Genomic DNA, 16,871 nt, shown 5'->3' on the forward strand with positions numbered 1-16,871 from the left:
CTATCTATCTATCTATCTATCTATCTATCTATCTATGTATCTATCTATCTATCCATCCATCCATCCATCCATTCACCCATCCATTATGTCTATCTATGTATCTATGTATCTATGTATCTATCTATCTATCCATCCACCCATCCATTATATCTATCTATCTATCTATCTATCTATCTATCTCTATCCATCCATTCACCCATCCATTATATCTATCTATCTATCTATCTATCTATCCATCCACCCATCCATTATATCTATCTATCTATCTATCTATCTATCTATCTATCTATCTATCTATCCATCCATCCATTCACCCATCCATTATGTCTGTCTGTCTATCTATCTATCTATCTATCTATCTATCTATCTATCCATCCATCCATTCACCCATCCATTATGTCTATCTATGTATCTATGTATCTATGTATCTATGTATCTATCTATCTATCTATCTATCTATCTATCTATCCATCCATCCATTCACCCATCTATTATATCTATCTATCTATCTATCTATCTATCTATCTATCCATCCATCCATTCACCCATCCATTATATCTATCTATCTATCTATCTATCTATCTATCTATCTATCTATCCATCCATTCACCCAACCATTATATCTATCTATCTATCTATCTATCTATCTATCTATCTATCTATCCATCCATTCACCCATCCATTATATCTATCTATCTATCTATCTATCTATCTATCTATCCATCCATTCACCCATCCATTATATCTATCTATCTATCTATCTATCTATCTATCTATCTATCTATCCATCCTATCTATCTGTCCTATCTATATCTATCTATCTATCTATCTATCTATCCATCCATCCATCCCTATATCTATCAACCTATCTATTTATCTATCTATCCATCCTATCCATCATCCCTCCATCCTGTCTGTATCTATCTACCTATCCTATCTATCCATTTTATCTATCTATCCATCCATCCCTATTTTTTTTTTTTAATTTTTTTTTTCAACGTTTATTTATTTTTGGGACAGAGAGAGACAGAGCATGAATGGGGGAGGGGCAGAGAGAGAGGGAGACACAGAATCGGAAACAGGCTCCAGGCTCCGAGCCATCAGCCCAGAGCCCAACGCGGGGCTCGAACTCACGGACCGCGAGATCGTGACCTGGCTGAAGTCGGACGCTTAACCGACTGCGCCACCCAGGCGCCCCAATCCATCCCTATTTTGATCTATCTATCTATCTATCTATCTATCATCTATCTATCCATCATATCTATCTATCTATCTATCTATCTACCTACCTACCTACCTACCTATCATCTATCCATCCATCCATGTATCTATCCTCTATCATCGTAATCGTGTATCATGTGTCTGTCTATCATCTATCCATCAGAGGTGGTTGTTTTCAACCATTGGTGCTTTCTGTTTCTCACACACACACTTGACAATGTCTGGGGACATTTCTGGTTGTCACACCTGGGTATAAGGGTTGCTCCTGGCATCTGGTGGGTGGAGACCAGAGACGCTGGTCAGCACCAAATGAAGCACAGGACGCCCCGCCCCAGAGAGTCGCCCAGCCCCAAATGCCAAGATAGTCCTGAGGCTGAGGAACCATGATCTATAGGGCTGTACATTTGGGGGCATTTGAGGGGTTTCTCTGACACACGCCCATCCCGTCCTGGATACAGGTTAGGGCTGCGCCTTTAACCTGGCCAGCTTGTATTGTGAATGTGTGAAGACCGAGCTCTGTTCATCTTGGTACAGACTCAGCTGAGTGACATTAAAAGCTGCAGATCTCCTGCTTATAGGAGCACTGAAGCCGAGCCAGGAATTCAAAGCATTTCCCTTGTGGGACATTTGCTCCGGCTGGGGGTGCGCAGGAACTTCCTGTGTTTCTGTTTTCATTCGTGATTACCTATTTTGTGTCTTTGATGGGGGAGAGGATAATTTAGTAAACAATTTGTAAATAGGAGAATTGTGGTTCTAAAATGTCTGTTCTATTTTTATCTTTTAAAATAGAACAATGTGAAATTGAACGTGGCTTGACTCAGCAAAGTTTTGAGGGAGTTACTTGTTTAAAAACACAAAAAGCTGTCTAGACAAGCGATCTCTCAAAACAACCCCCTCCCGCTCAGTGCTGAGCTGAATTGGTCCAGTTTTTTTTTTTTTCAGCTGATCTTTGAAGTAAATATTCCAAGTTAAAACAAAGAACCTTCATGAGATTGTCCAAAGCACACCTTTTCTGTAAGTTTTGCATACTGAGAGATAGATAATTCACAGACCATAAAAGTCACCCTTTCAGAGTGTCCAGTTCTGTGTTTTTAAGTTAAATCTCAGAATTAGCAGACATTTTTTTAAGGGCTTTTTTCCCCCATAGAACAAAAGTCTGGCTGTACTTGTCTGCAGCAGTAATTTTCAGGATTGCCTTTTGAAAGGAGAATTGCATGCGTTAGACATTTATTATTTCATACATTGTAGCTTATAATCTTTTCTGATGTTACCAAGAGGGGGAAAATGCAAAAAGGAAAGGAAATGGGTTTTGTGATGATAAGTTCACATATTATGATGTAGTAATTATAGTTGACTCTCGAATAACATGGGTTTGAACTGCATGGGACGTCTTATATGTGATATATATATATATATATATATATATATATATACATATACATATATATATGTATATATATATTTACAGTAAATTGAGTACAGTACTGTAAATGTATTTTCCTTAGGATTTTCTTTTTAAAAATTAAAAAAAATATATATATTTCTGAGAGAGAGAGAGAGACAGAGTGTGAGCAGGGGAGGGGCAGAGAGAGAGGGAGACACAGAATCCAAAGCAGGCTCCAGGCTCCGAGCTGTCAGCACAGAGCCCGACGCGGGGCTTGAACCCACGAACCATGAGATCATGACCTGAGCCGAGTTGGATGCTTAACCGACTGAGCCACCCAGGCACCCCTTCCTTAGAATTTTCTTAATCATGGTTTCTTTTCTCTAGCTTACTTTATTGTAACAATATAGTATGTCATACATGGAACATATAAACCATGTGTGAATCAACTGTATACGTTATTGGGAAGGCTTCCAGTCAGCACTAGGCTGTTAGTAGTTAACGTTTTGGGGGAGTCAAAAGTTGCACGTGGATTTTCAACATTTTCAACTGCATGGGGGGTGGTCCAGTACCCCTAGCCCCCGGGGTTATTCAAGGGTCAGCTGTATTTTGAAATAATTACTTAATGCATCAATTTCATGTAATTGATCTGTTTCACGCTATTATGTATATGTTATTATATTATGTAATATGTTGCTATTATGTAGATAAAACGTTTCTATACTTTGAGAATAAAAAAATAAACTAAGAAAATTAAACTGTGAAATGCATCTCTGTTTTTGTCCCCAGTCTGTCCTCTCCCGTGACCCCCTGGTCCCCATCTTAGCGTCCTGTATCTTTTCACAGACATCCTTTCAACACATAGAAGCCACCAACACTATAAAGTGGGGACAGATATTTTAATGACCAACAGGCTGAATGCTTGTGGCCTCCTTAGCAGTTGTATGCTTTTCAGTTGCTTTACACATTCCCAAGCTGATTTCACCAGGTCCAAATAGAGTTCAGCACTTCCCGGTACAGGAGGACGCTGCTAACTGGCTCGTGTGGTGTCCCCTGGTGGGAAGGAACCCTCCCCAGATTTCTCAGGATGTCCAGTGACTCAGCTGAGTCCGAGATCCTTCCCACTGTGTACCAGCCTCACGTTAGGAGTCTGCTGAATTCCTTCAGGCCACGTGGCATGCCGGGTGAATTAAGGGTGCATCATGTTCTGCCACATCCCCGTCATGCACACTGGCTGCATCTGGGGGACACAGGGCCTTGAGGACAGGGGTGTCCGATCCTCAGGCAGTCTTGGGTGTGAAGCACAGACCAGACCCTCCTGTAGCTGCTTATGGTGGGGTGGGGGTCACCCAAGGAGGTTTCTGGTTGCTACTCCTCAGTACATACCCCCCTGTATCATCCCATGTACCTTAATGTGCCGCGTGGACGGATGAGGAAGGAATGTGTTCCCTCCCAATCCAGTGTGTGCCATAACTGTCTGGAGTAGTTTGGACTGTCCCGGCGTTGTGTGGGCTGTTAGGAAATCAAGTTGGACGTTATGGGTTATTGCCAGGTGGGTTTTGACAAAGTTTTATTTTCTATTTGGGAAATAAGCTTACAAAGTAAATAAATGTCTAAAGTTAATTAGTGTCTATCTGTCCATCTTTCTATCTATTTATCTACAAAGCTAGTATCTTTCTGCCCATCCATCTGTCTTATCTATCTTGTTTATCTTCTCTATTCTCTATCAATGTATGTATCAGTAATCTATTTATTATTGGTCTATGTCTGTGTCTATTTATGTGCTAGCTCTCATCTATCTCATCTGTCTTATTAGATCACTCATGTGTCTACCTATCAGTCGTCTGTGTATCATCTTTGTGTCTGTTTATATCTATCTGTCCATCCATCCATCCATCCATCCATCCATCCATCATACCTATGTATCCATCCATCCATCCATCGATGTATGAATCCCGTCTGTCTGTCAATCTATCCATCCATTTGTCTGTCCGTCTGTCCATCCATCCATCCATCTATCCATCCATCCATCCATCCATCCTGTCTATCTATCTATCTATCTATCATCTATCTATCATCATCAATACATCTATGCATTCTATCTGTCTATCTATCTATGTATCTATGTATCTATCTATCTATCTATCTACCTACCTATCATCCTACCCACCTATCCATTCATCTATGCATCTATCTATCATCTACCCATGGATCTGTCTACTGTGCATCTATCCATCTTTAACTCCTTTTGCGACTCTTCTTGCCTTGGGATCAGGGAACACATATCCGTGTTACCCAGTCAGAGTCTATTTCATGGCACAGAATAAAACCGTATTGTCATATCCAAAGTAAATAAATGAATGAAGTGGGATTTTATATTTTGGGTGTGCCTTTGGGGAGGAGGCGGGAGGCCCAAATACAGACACATTCACATCAAACCCAATGTCCAAGTCCGTCTTTGTCTTTGTTTCAAAGGAAACGCCTTCCTGCAATTATTTGTTTGAGTGTGAATACTTTTATACAATTGCAAGTGGTACTGTTTCACTCTTACCTGTGTGGGCTGGCTTGTGGGTTTGTTAGTTCCTCTTGGGACCTATTATTACCTTCTCCTTGTTCTTTTCCACAACGTTTAAACGGTGAGGTCGTGGCTTAGGTATTTGACATTTTGTGCCAGGTCTGAATGTGCTTACAGACCTGTAGCGTTTTGTGGTTCTTGTGTGTCTGTTTGATTATGAGCTCCTTAAGAACTGAGAAAACCTCCTGTTTGTAGTTAGTTGTATGTTTGTAGCAGAAAACACCATGGGGTGCCCATTAGTGAGGAAACTTTGTGTAAAGGGAGGCTGGAGAGAACACAGTTCTGTCTCCAGGAGCATGCGTTGCGGTTGGGAACGGAATTCCATTTCCCTCTGTTTTCTTCATTTTTGTGATCACCAGCAGTCAGTCAAGTTTAGTGGCACCAGGTACGATGGACCCGTCAGTGGCATTGGCTTAAAAACTTACAGGGTCAGTATCAAGGACATCGTTAAGAGTCTTTTAGAGGAAACTACAAGAAATGCCTCCTTTCAGTGCTGTCAAAAAACAGTCAAAAACCAAAGCAGAACAAAACAAAAAACAAGTAAAGCAAAAGTTAGAAGAAATAAAGTAACCGAAAGAAAACTATCCAGGAAGGAAAGAGTCACAGCTGGCCCAGTCACCTCTGACAATCACTGGACTTCTAAGGAAGCAGACTGAACAGATGACTTTCAAGGAAGAGACCTTCTCACAGACGCTTTTACCAAAATATCTGTGGTCGAATCCTGAACCTGTGCATTTAGGGTATAGGCCTTCTTGAAGATGGTCACACAGGATACTCAACTTGGGTTTAAGGTAGAGATGATTTTTCCTGAAATTTCTTACAGGAAATAGTCCGACTCTCCATAATGTAAGACTCTTCAGAATTTGTGAAATAGTGGACAGGAGACTCCCCATGTGCCCTCACCCCCAGGGATAATTTCTTCTATAATCAAAGGACATCCATAAAACCAGGAACTGGCTTCTCTGTGATCCCATTAACAACTGTGTGGACCTTCTTTGCGTTATTGTGGATGGACTTCCTCAATTTTTTTTTTTTTTTTTTTGGCAAATATATGGAGGTACTTTATTTTTTTATTTATTTATTTTTTTAATTTTTTTTTTCAACGTTTTATTTATTTTTGGGACAGAGAGAGACAGAGCATGAACGGGGGAGGGGCAGAAAGAGAGGGAGACACAGAATCGGAAACAGGCTCCAGGCTCCGAGCCATCAGCCCAGAGCCTGACGCGGGGCTCAAACTCACGGACCGCGAGATCGTGACCTGGCTGAAGTCGGACGCTTAACCGACTGCGCCACCCAGGCGCCCCTATATGGAGGTACTTTAAATATTCCTTGTTGCATTCCCTGTGGAATCAGAGCTATTTAGGGCCAAAGGTGTTAGTACCATACACAGGCCTGAGATGCCACCCTGGGTTGTCACCTTCTCCTCATTCCTGCTTCTCAGTCTGGGCAGGCTTCTCTCACTTTGTCCACATTTATCAAAGGACTTTCTAGTCTTCTGTCTTCCTGTAGCAATAGATTTGTTCCCAGTTCCCATGCCCTGCGTGGGATCCTTTCCCCACGAGATATATTCTACCCTTCAACTGAGGGTTGACGTATGTCTGTATCCAGGGCCCCAAAGAATAATGGGTGGAAACAAATTCCATCTGTGTTTCATGGAGCTTACTTAAAAAAAAAATCTGTCTCAGCCCAAATTTTTTGGTGTGGGGGTCAGTGTTTTTGAGGTATAATTTACAACAAAATTCACCCATTTTAAGTGTTTGCATTGATGAAGTGCTCTCTCTGTCTCTCTCTTTTTTTACACAGATGGAAAATTCATTTATTACATTGGTTGAGATGCTGTGTCGTGTGCCCTGTGTGTGTTATTTTATTTAAACCCTGTTGGGGTAGAGTTTTGTTTTTGTTTTTGTTCTTTTCAGTTTTATTGAGGTGTTATTAACAAGACTGTATTAGTTTAAGGTGTATAGCATTATGACTTGAGAAATACGTATATGTCGAAATAATTACCACTAACTAGTTAACGTGCATCTTCTCATACAGTTAACCAAAATTCTTTTTCTTGTTACGAGAGCTTTTGGGATTTACTGTCTTAGCAACTAGTACCCTGCAATTGTTACGTTGACCACCTTCAATGCACAGAGCACAACGACAACGTGAGTGGTGTTGGCTATAACTCATAAGGCCGTCCTTACGTACAACAAAGCTAAGAACTGGAAGTTTTACTTTCTTTTTTAAAAATTTTGTTCTTGTTTAACATTGATGTATTTATTTTTGAGAGAGAGAGAGAGAAAGAGAGAGGGAGACAGAGCAGGAGCAGGGGCAGGAGCGGGGAGAGAGGGAGAGAATCTGAAGCAGGCTCCAGGCTCTGAGCTGTCAGCACAGAGCCCCACGCGGGGCTCGAACTCACAGCCTGTGAGATCATGCATGACCTGAGCTGAAGTCGGACGCTCAAGGGACTGAGCCAGCCAGGCGCCCCTGGACTTTTGTGTTTCCTACAGGCAGACACTGAGAGCTGGCGGTGTATGTTGGTGAGCTTCCCAGCACCAGGTGGGAAAAGCCCTGTTTGCCCATTTCTTCCCACCACCTTGATGAGTTACAGCCAACACCACTCACGTGGTCGTGTGTTCTGTGCATTGAAGCCCGTCAAGGAAACAATTGCACTGTACTGGTTTCGTCCCCCTCGAACAAGACTGTTTACTTGGTCCTGGAATCCGATGGCGTCCGGGGACTGCCGCGTCCAACAGGGTGGCACGGGCTTTGGCTGTCACGCAGAAGTCCTCCGTTTTGAGTTCTGTGTGTTTACGGCTGACACTGCTCAGAGGGAGCTTAACACAAGTGGCCGGGAGAGACACAGAAAAATCTGGGTCATAGCTGGTGTGTTTCACGTACGTGCGTAGGCACAGACAATGTCCAGGTGCAGATCCGACTCAGGTGCTGAGAAGCCAAAGTATCATCTAGTAAATGCAGTCCAGGGACGAGTAGGGTTCTTCTCGGGGGCAGTGGAGAAGCATGGGCAGAAAGCACGGTAGCAGAGTGTAAGATCTAGGCACGCAGCCTTCTTTCCATCATGGGCATCTACCCAGTGGTGTGGCTGTCCTTTTATGTTCCCCTGAGGGCTACCTGTCCTGTTGGGGAGGTGAACAACAGAGGCCAAAAAGGATTAAATGTGTTTGTGCGAGTTCAAGGATCACATAAACGGCGAACCTTGCATCTGACCCAGTGGAAACATCAGCGTCGTCCTAAAAACGAGTCAACATCGCCAGTTCACTCTCTGTACAGCCTTCCTCCCCACACGCTTCGTGCTTTTGTCTTGATGGTGCAGAATTTCAGCAACGCGCTCCTGCCTTAGCCTCTTTACAGTTCTGTGTTTGCTTCCAAATTCTTCTGATGAGCAAATCTACTTTGAAAGTGGATCAGCCCCTCATCATTTCCTTCTTCTAACACAGCACTTTCTTTTCTTGGCTTTTGTCGACCACTTTCTGTTTCTCCCGTGGTCAAATATTCATGATCGGAAACTGCATCTAAAAGCCAAGGTTACTACTCACTGTGCCTTCTCCGACCCCCACGAACCCCCGCCCGGGGAGGCGAGGAGATTTATTTCACAGCTCGGCAATTCTAATGTGTAGAAAATGCTAAAACCAAATGTCTTGCCTGACTGGGACTTTGTTCTCTTTCTCACGTCACCGTGTGCGATTCCAAACTCTGTAGGACAAAAAAGGAAGTCTGTGGCTGTGTGGTTATGTTGGCGGAGGGGGTCCCCTTTCTTCTCAGCTTGCCTTGAATTTCTTTCTCCCTCTTACCACATTAATTGGCATTATTCCAACCAGAGAGCCCCAACTGTTGACCTTCTTCCCCGGGAAGACCCCTTCCTCCTCATTATTGCCTAGACAGACATTGATGGAAAACACAGCCGCCATTGATAAGCTCCGTGGGCGCCAGGTACCTGGAGGCTCACAGGTACAGATTTCCATTTTTCTCTCCCACCTTTACATCTTTTCCGGCTGTCGATAAAATTCCCTTGGGTCTTTGATCTCATATTTGCATTAAGTGGTTGCCAGCCTGGGTGAGGGCTCCAAGGTGGCCACCATGCCCCCCTAGGAATAGAAGGGTCTGGAAGGGCCGGTGGAGGTTGCATTTGGGTTGGGAAGGTCCTGCCAGGGTATAAAAGGTTTGATTTCCTTGCATATTAGTAGGGATTGCAATTTTTAAATTTCAACCCGCTCTCACACTCTATTCCTTTATATCCTACCTGAATACGTATATATTCCCATATCCTATTGGTATCTGTCCCATGTTCCAATCCTCTGCATATTTTAACATAAAGATCCAGCTGATGAGTGTCGCGTGCCCGATCCTTTGTCTTTATTCAGAAAGTCTTGAAGAGGAAAAAACACGTTGAAGAAATGCCTTTACTGAAACTTTCCTTTCTTTTTTTTTTTCCTATTTCATTTTATTTTATTATTTTTTTTAACTTTGTAATTTAACTTTATTTTTTTATTTTTAAAAATTTACATCCAAAGTAGTTAGTATATTGAAACTTTCCTTTCTGTCTGTCCCCGTCCGTGTGCGTGCGTGTGCGTGCGGTCTGTGGGATGACTCATCTACAGAAACGATGGCCGGCTTCCCCACCCCCCCTCCCCACCCCACACTGTCCCCCCGAATTACAGAACATTTCAGAGGCAGGTGACTGACTGTATGCACATCACATGTGCCCTCCCTTGAAGCTCCCAGAAGGCAGCTTGTCCTAGATTCTCAGCCCTCCCGCTGTATCCTCGGGTCGTGAGCTTTGAAGCTGCTGGAATTTCCTCAAGGTCCTGATGCAGCCTTGTGCGCTGTCCCCCCTCCTCCAGGCACAGGGACGTTTGGGCGGGTACAGCTGGTCAAGGAGAAGACAGCCAAGCACTTCTTCGCCCTGAAGGTCATGAGCATCCCCGACGTCATCCGGCTGAAGCAGGAACAGCACGTGCACAACGAGAAGTCGGTGCTGAAGGAAGTCAGCCACCCGTTCCTGGTCAAGCTGTGAGTCCCTCCCCACCGCCCCCTGCCGGTCCCCACCCTGTCTCAAATCCCAGGTGCTGGGTGGTGAGGTCACAGCTGGCCCTCAGTCACCTGCTCAGCCTCATTCGTGCAGGCCACTCGTTGGGTTTCTAGTGGACGATTCTGTATCTCCATTTAGATGCACCACAGACCCGTCCAGTTGAGCATGCCCAGCACTGAACAAATACATCTCTCTCCTCTCATGCTCTTTGCTAGCAGAGGGTAAGACCATTCTGCACCCAGGTGTCAGAGGTGGGATGCCCAGACGTGGCTGTCTTTCCATGCGGCACCCATGGGTGTGGGTACCTTCCAACCAGTGTCCGTGTCTTCCTTTCTGTCGTCTTCCTCTTGCTCCTTCTTATTCCCACCCCCCACCCCTGCCTGATCCAGGCCCCCTGTCTCTTCCCTGAGTTTTGACATGGACCTCGCAGCAGGTTTTGCCTTGCAAGGCCTCCTTCCCGCCAAGGCGGTCTCCATCTCAGCTGTGGAGGTCGTCCCGAGAGAGCTCTCTGGTGACCTTCGTTGGCACCTGCAGATCCTCAGGGAATCCTGAGGTCCCCAGAATATGGCCCCAGTGGCTTAGTGTCCCTAAAAGGCTCCTTGTGGATGCACCTCTGGCTTTCCCTTCTGCTTGCTGTCTCTTTCCTACACCCTGTCGTCCGCTGACCGATCGCAGAGCGTCGCCTGCAGGAGAAGGGGTCCACGCTGTGGCTCCCCCGTGTCCCTCGGGCCACCCCTCCCCTGCAGTGCCTCCTTCCTGTGCATCTCCCCTCTGGACACCCCTGCACCTGACCAACTCCTGCCCTTCTCTGATACACCTGTCTGCACACAGACACAGGAACTGTTCGCCACGGCTCCGAAGCATCTCGCGTGCATCCCGACTTAGGGACGGACGCCTCTAAGCACAAGGCCGCCAGGGCCCCATCCTCCAAGCCCAAAGTGGCACCTTACCCAGAACAGGGCCATGTTGCGTGTTTAACGAGGAGGAGAATGGAACCGGTTGGTTTTTTTTTTTTTTTTTTTTTGGTTTTACTTTCCTTTTCTGGAGGTGCGGGTGATTCTGTGCCGATGCGGAGGGCTCAGTACCATCTCGTGGTTTCAAGTCACAAAAGTCACCAGTGATTCAGGGCACTCAGTGCTGCCCATTCAGTCAGTGGTGAGCCTCCCGTTTGGTCCTCGGGGCCACAGCGGTTCGAAACACGAACGCACGTCGATCTTCCTCTGGGATTAAGGGAAGCTTCCAGTTCTGTCCCTTGCATAAACGAAAATAGCGATTCCCGGGAAGAAAGTTTATTTATTTTTGAGAGAGAGAGAGAGAGAGAGAGAGAGAGAGAGAGAGAGAGAGAGAGAGAGAACACAAGCAAGGGAGGGGCAGAGAGCGAGAAAGGGAGGGAGAGAAAGAGAGAGCATCCCAAACAGGCTCTGCGCTGACAGTCCAGAGCCTGATGCAGGGCTGGATCTCAGGAACCACGAGATCACAACCTGAGCCGAAATGAAGAGCCCGATGCTTCACCGACGGAGCCACCCAGACACCCCTAAACAAATATTAGGGAGACCTGCACTCCTTTATCTTATTCCCGGACTGTTCTCCCGTGTCTTGGGCTTCCTTCCAAAGGTAGGGAGTTTCCAACCAATCTTGCGGTTCACGGGATGCAGGGACCATGTGGGGACGCGGGGAGCAGCAGGGAGCAGCCTGGATACTCTGGGGTCTGGACTGGCTTTGCGATTCGAGAATCTAGGTCAGGGGACTTCCCAAGATGGAATCCTCGAACTTGCGGAAATTGAACACGCACACGGAAAGACGGGAGCTCGCACGACATAGCTGTCTTGAGTTCTTTCTGCCTCCTTCTTTGTTTCCATCACACATTCTAGAAGCCTAGATTTCGGTGCAATACAGGCTGATCCTGGGTTATCCAAATAGCCTTCTTTTGCTTTTTATGGAGTGTGATTTCTCAACAGCCCAGGAACAGGTCACACAGTCAAATGTCGTCTTTTTATTCTTATTTATTTATCTTTAAACATTTTACTTTTTAAGTAATTTCTACACCCATTATGGGGCTTGAACTCACGACCCCGAGATCAAGAGTCAAATGCTCTATGCACTGAGCCAGCCGGACGCCCCCAAGTGTAGTCTTTATATGTCAAGTTCAATGTCGGGTGTGGCTGAGAAGAAGGGAGTTTTTCCTCATGTTTAAATCTACGTGGAATTTAAGGAACATTTAGATATTCGTCTTGGAGGGCTTAAACTCACAGGTTTGGGGAAAAGGTGGCAGAGCCTCATTTAAAAATCTCTCTACTGGTTTCAGTCAGTTTTGGGGTTTTCCCCACAGTCCTGAGATGCACAAGACGACGCCCGTTGTCATGTGGGCTCTCCTGGAATGCTCAGGATCTAGAGAAATGATCATTAGCAGCGGATCCCCTCGACCCGTAATAGCGATCCAGATTTGCAGGTGACCCTTATCAAGAATTCTAGAGAATAAGTGTGTGCATTTCGGCTGCCATGACGTTATCACAGATGGGGTGGCTTCATCAAGGGACGTTTATTCCCTCCCGGACCTGGAGGCTGGGAGTCTGACGTCCAGGTAGGGTTGAGGCTGGGAGACTGAGATCCGGGTTGGGCTTAGGCTGGTTCCTCCCGAGTCCTCTCTCCTTGGTGTGTAGATGCCATGTTATCCCTGTGTCCTCACGTGGCCAGCCCTCTGTGCGTGTCTGTGTCCTCATGTTCTAAGGACCCTATCGTCCTGTGGGATCAGGACCCATCCTTCTAACCATTTTACCTTAATCCCCTCTTTAAAGACCCATCTCCAAATACAGTCCCATTCTGAAGTCCTGGGGTGAAGGCTTCAACGTGTGAATTTTATGGGGACATCGTTCAGCTGTAACACCTACTTAGTGAGTTGCTAAGAGTAGGTCTTTAGGAGCACAGAGGGCACGCTGTGCCTGGATGGGAGCCACAGGGTGTCCGAGGGCCACGTGATGAAGGACGTATCTTCCTGGGACAGACCATTGGCGAAGAACGCATTGAAGCCCTCCGGCTGGGCACTTTCCCTTGTGAATGAGTGTCGCGCGTCACCCAACATCTGCTTCCCATAGTGTCCGGAAACACGGAGGGGGTTTTGCTTGCTTGTCTGGAGGCCGCATGGAACACCGCTGGCTCCAGATATCAGGCTGCACAGCGACTGTTTGGAGTCTGACGTTCCAGCCGAGTGGTTTGGCAGCTTTGCCCGTGGCATTGTCCAAGTTCACTATGTGAACTGCTCCTTCGGTATGTTTGAGACGAGGCCAGGGCGTTCATTAAATGCACATTAGAGAACACGTTCTATTTGGGGATAAAGCCCTTCCGAAGGCCAGCTCAGCCCGTGGAGATAATTCTACAAGAGCTGAGTAGCTCACTGTCCGGGGTGCAAAGTCAAGATTTCCCTGAGACCAAGGCTGGGGGTGTGCCCAAACACCGGCGTCTCGTGTCTGCTTCTCATCCTTTTGGGCGTATAGAAGTCGCTGGTGTCCTAGAGTTCTTTGACCCCAGAACATGGGTCCTCCGTCTCGGCACTGTTGACATTGGGGAACCAGATCATGCTGTGTGGTGGGGCTGCTGGTGTGTGTGGTGTCGCATCCCTGTCATCCTTCCTCTCACTGCCCCTAGTACCCTGTCCCCAGTGGTGACAACCAAAAATGTCCCGAGACATTGACAGAAAACCTCCTGTGGGGTGAAATAGTCCTCCATTGCAGACCACCGCCATAGAGCTATAGACTGATACTAGATAGCGATACATAGATTTAATGGATGGATGGATGGGGGAAGGAAGGAAGGAACAGAGGAAGGAAGGAAGACAGGATGGATATATAGGATAAATGATAGATAAATGATGTGTACGTAGATAGGTATTTGATGTAGAAAGATTGATGATATAGATAAATATATGGACAGATAAACGTGATAGATAGATGGGCGATAGATACATAGGTGTGTAGGTAGGTAGATGATAGATGGATAGATAGATGATAGATAGGAATTTGATAGGTGATTGATAGGTAGATCAGTCGATAGAATGATAGATAGATTACACAGAGATACATCATAGGGACATAGGTGGGGAGGGAGGGAGTTAGATAGAGAAAGAATGTCCCATGCTAAGGAAGACTTCTCAGCTTCTGCACTGCTGACACTTGGGGCCGGTTGACTCTCCCACGTGGGGTGTCCTGCATGCTCTAGGGTCACAAGCGGCGTCCCTGGTCTCTCCACCCTCCACATGCCAGTAGAACTCATTGTGACACCCAAAAACGTCTCCACGTTGCTGAGCGTCCCCTGTGGAGAACCTCTGCCCTTGGGAGATTGACTGCTATGAACCTGGTCACCACAAGGCGATGGGTTAACCGGAAGGCCACTTGGTCAGGGTCCAGGAAGACAGAAATCTGGGGAGGGTTGACTTCCCTGCACAAAGAGTGGGTGCCAGCAGATTAAGGAGGGCTCTCCTTGCCTGTGGTGACCGGCTCGGTGACACAGGACTCGGGGACATCGTCGTGACACCAACCGGCTGAAGCTGCCATGTCTGCTCTGGGAGACACCTCGTGAGGGACGCCCAGTGAGGCCAAGCTGGCCTGAGGCTGCCCCCCGGTCATGCACCTGCAGGGGACGTGAGTTGTCCACTCCTGCACTGAATCCCCGAGGCCCCCCCGGGTGTCCCTCCTCCCCCCTGGTTCAGGATGTACCTCATCCTGCGGTTGAAGTCGATCAGCTTGAGGTTGGTCAACTCGCTTCCCATATGGAGTCTCTAAGTTCTCTTTCGGAAGTGCTGTGCAACGGATCCAAAATTAAGACACGGTGGCATGTCGTAGCCAGAAGCTCTTCCCTGACACCTGTTGACCAGCTGAAGCAGGTCGGGGACCACAGGACACTTGTCTCCTGCCAGCTGCCTGCCCCTTTCTCTGGCCGATGCTGGTGCTTGCTTCTAGGTTCTCAAGTCTACTGCGTCCCAGGACAGGGTCCTCCCTTCCTTCTGGCTCAGATGCTTGCTCTGCAAAGAAGCTTCCAGCCAGACCGGGCCTGGGATGACCCCACTGGATGCCTCCCATGTCCCTATTGTGTGCCACCTCCAGTGATCTCCACAATCTGCTTAAGTACTTGTATGTCAGATACAATTCCAGTGAAGGCATTAATTCTGAGAAATCAAGTCAAACCAAGGAGTAGCTGGCTTTTTAAGAACATTGACTTGATGGAAGTCAGTGAACATATAAGAAATTCAGGACAGGGGTACCTGTGGGCTCAGTCAGTTAACCGTCTGGCTCCTGGTTTCGGCTCAGGTCATGAACTCACAGCTTCGTGAGTTTGAGTCCCACATCAGGGTCTGTATTGGCAGCATGGACATTGGGATTCTCATTCTCTCTCTCTCTCTCTCTCTCTCTCTCTCTCTCTCTCTGTCTCTCTCTGTCTCCCCCCCTCCCCCACTTGCACTGCCTCTGTTTCTCTCAAAGTAAATAAATTAAAAAAAAAGGGAGGCCCCTGGATGCCTCAGTTGGTTAAGCATCCAACCTTGGGTCAGGTCATTATCTCCTGGTTCATGGATTCGAGCCCCACGTCAGGCTCTGTGCTGACAGCTCAGAGCCTAGAGCCCGCTTGGGATCCTGTGTCTCCCTCCCTCTCTCTGTCCCTACCCTGCTCGCGCTCTGTCTCTCAAAAATGCATAAACATTTAAAAAAGTTTTTTTTTAAAAATTCAGGGGGAAATCGCATGTTACCTGTGGGTGCCGAGCAGTCTCTATACACATGTGATCGTGCAGAGAATTCAGCATTATTAAGTAGTTGGCAGAAAGGTACCTACCTCCCGCCAGCCTGCATCTTGCTGGGATGTGATGCTGCTAAGGTCTGGCCCTCCTAAAGCTAGGTAGGGAGCAGATGTCCATGCCAACTGAAGTAAGTAATGTAGCTCCCTTAGGGGGCAGCGTGTAGGGGCTCTGGAGGGAGACTTGGTCACGCTCCTCCCCAGGAACCCCGAGAGACACCGCAGGCAGACGCGGGGAAGGGAGCCTTCCCTGGACCCTCACTGTCCATCTCTCCTGCCTGCCTGTCTCCTGCTAGCTCACCAACCCTCAGACATAGGAGCTCACTTTCTTTGTGCCTGGAAAGGTTCATGGTCCATGGCAGGTGTTCAGACTCAGGGATGTTGAGTACGAGGACGGAGTTGGTGGTGGGGACGGCATCCTGGGTACGTGAGACATCACGATCCCGACGACCAGAACAGAGAGGCAGATTTGAAGGGATCGACTCTCTCAACTGTCCGACTGCAAGCTGGCGACTCAGGCAGGGTTTTTATATGGTAGTCAAGTCCACAGGCAAAAATTCCTTCTTCCTTGGAAACCTCATGTTTTTTTTTGGGGGGGGGGTGGGTGGTGGCTCCTAAGGCCATCGACTGATTAGACGAGGCCCACCCATATAAGAGAGAGTCATGTGCTTCTTCTAAAGTCAGTTGACACTAGATGTTAATCACGTCAAAAAAAAAAAAAAAAAAAAAGAATCTTCATAGCAATATCGAGGCTCGTGCTTGATCAAATATCAGTTTTGTCCTGGTCCGTTCCGCCCCTCGGCTGGTCCTCCCGTGTTCCCTCCCCGGCCAGCGTTTTTCAGGCTGCGTTCTATCCACGCCCGAGCCACAAGGGCTCA

At 46.9% G+C, this 16,871-nt stretch overlaps 1 protein-coding gene across 3 annotated transcripts in view; it reads left to right on the forward strand.

Moving 5' to 3' along the window:
- Positions 1–16,871, forward strand: part of PRKX (protein kinase cAMP-dependent X-linked catalytic subunit) — a 71,794-nt gene that overhangs the window by 17,755 nt on the left and 37,168 nt on the right. For all 3 annotated transcript variants that reach the window (XM_047847357.1, XM_047847356.1, XM_047847355.1), the window contains exon 2: positions 10,028–10,196. In XM_047847357.1, the coding sequence (XP_047703313.1) occupies positions 10,028–10,196 (169 nt within the window). The remainder of the gene's footprint in view (positions 1–10,027; positions 10,197–16,871) is intronic.

This window comes from Prionailurus viverrinus, unplaced genomic scaffold (genome assembly GCF_022837055.1).
Source record: "Prionailurus viverrinus isolate Anna unplaced genomic scaffold, UM_Priviv_1.0 scaffold_48, whole genome shotgun sequence".
Lineage (NCBI taxonomy): Eukaryota > Metazoa > Chordata > Mammalia > Carnivora > Felidae > Prionailurus > Prionailurus viverrinus.